Source organism: Tupaia chinensis, unplaced genomic scaffold (genome assembly GCF_000334495.1).
Source record: "Tupaia chinensis unplaced genomic scaffold, TupChi_1.0 Scaffold000286_1, whole genome shotgun sequence".
NCBI classification, from domain to species: Eukaryota; Metazoa; Chordata; class Mammalia; order Scandentia; family Tupaiidae; genus Tupaia; species Tupaia belangeri.
In genome coordinates, this window is record NW_006159770.1 from 707,662 (window position 1) to 708,622 (window position 961).

General features: G+C 66.8%; 1 protein-coding gene across 1 annotated transcript in view; it reads right to left on the bottom strand.

Annotated features, from left to right (window-relative positions):
- Positions 1-258: 258 nt before the first annotated feature.
- Positions 259-961, bottom strand: part of ZNF579 (zinc finger protein 579) — a 21,210-nt gene continuing 20,507 nt past the window's right edge. Inside the window, exon 9 of the mRNA XM_014588532.2 lies at positions 259-954. Coding sequence (XP_014444018.1) covers positions 639-954 — 316 coding nt within the window. The 3' untranslated portion in view covers positions 259-638. The remainder of the gene's footprint in view (positions 955-961) is intronic.

The following is a 961-nucleotide window of genomic DNA, read 5'->3' on the forward strand; positions in this document are numbered from 1 at the left end:
GGGACCTGCAAGCCCTAGGACCTCCCAGGGCGCCCTCCGGGACGGAGCAGTTGTGGAGCTCCGGCCCCAGGCAGGCATGACGGCCCAGCTCGCACCTGGCACAGGGTGGGGTGTGACTGTGTGCAGAGCCGTTGCACATCCCCCAGCCGCATGTGTCCCCGCTGTGTCCCCGAGGCCGGGCTCCTGCGTGTGACCTGGGGCAGACCAGTCACCCCAGCCCTGCCAGCACCCACCTCCATAGACAGCGTCACTCCTGGGTCTCACGGACTCACATTTATTCACAGACAGACGAAGGGACAGGGACAGACCTTCGTTCACTGGGGACCCCAGGGTCTGGCAGTTCCAAAGAGGTGATGGTGTCCGGTGTGCACGGGCAGGCAGGGCGCCCACTCCATCCCTCTGGCCAGTTGCCCTCCGCCTCCTTTTCCAAGTCGTCCTGCCTTAAGAGACGTGTGGGTGAGCTGTTCCTAACCAGCATGGGGCTGGGGTGGGCCATGGGGAGAAGGGGCAGTCTGGGGCCCCCTGCTTAGTGTCAGGGGCTTCAAGGGGGTGGGGAGACAGAGGAGGTGGCTCTCCTTCAACTTCCCTCCTCCACACTGCAAACCGGGTGACCGCATGGCAGAGGCAGCCCGGCCCGGTCAGGAGGCCAGGCCCCCGGACTCGCACAGGTGGGCTTTGCTGTCCACCTCGTCCTCCTCCATCTCGAAGGCTGAGTGGTCTTGGCTGTCAAAACAGGAGGCGCTGAGGAAGACAGGGGGCGCAGGTGGGGACCGGGGTGGGGTCCCTGGGGACAGCGGCTCTTCCTTGATGTGTCCAACGGGCAAGGGGGGCCCTTCCTCCTCCTGCTCAGTCTTCAGGGGCTGCGGGGGCGACGGCGCGGCCTGGGCCTGCAGCGCCTGCAGCGCCTCGTCCCTCTCCAGCTCGGCGCGGTGGCAGCGTTGGTGGCGCAGGAGGCTGTAGG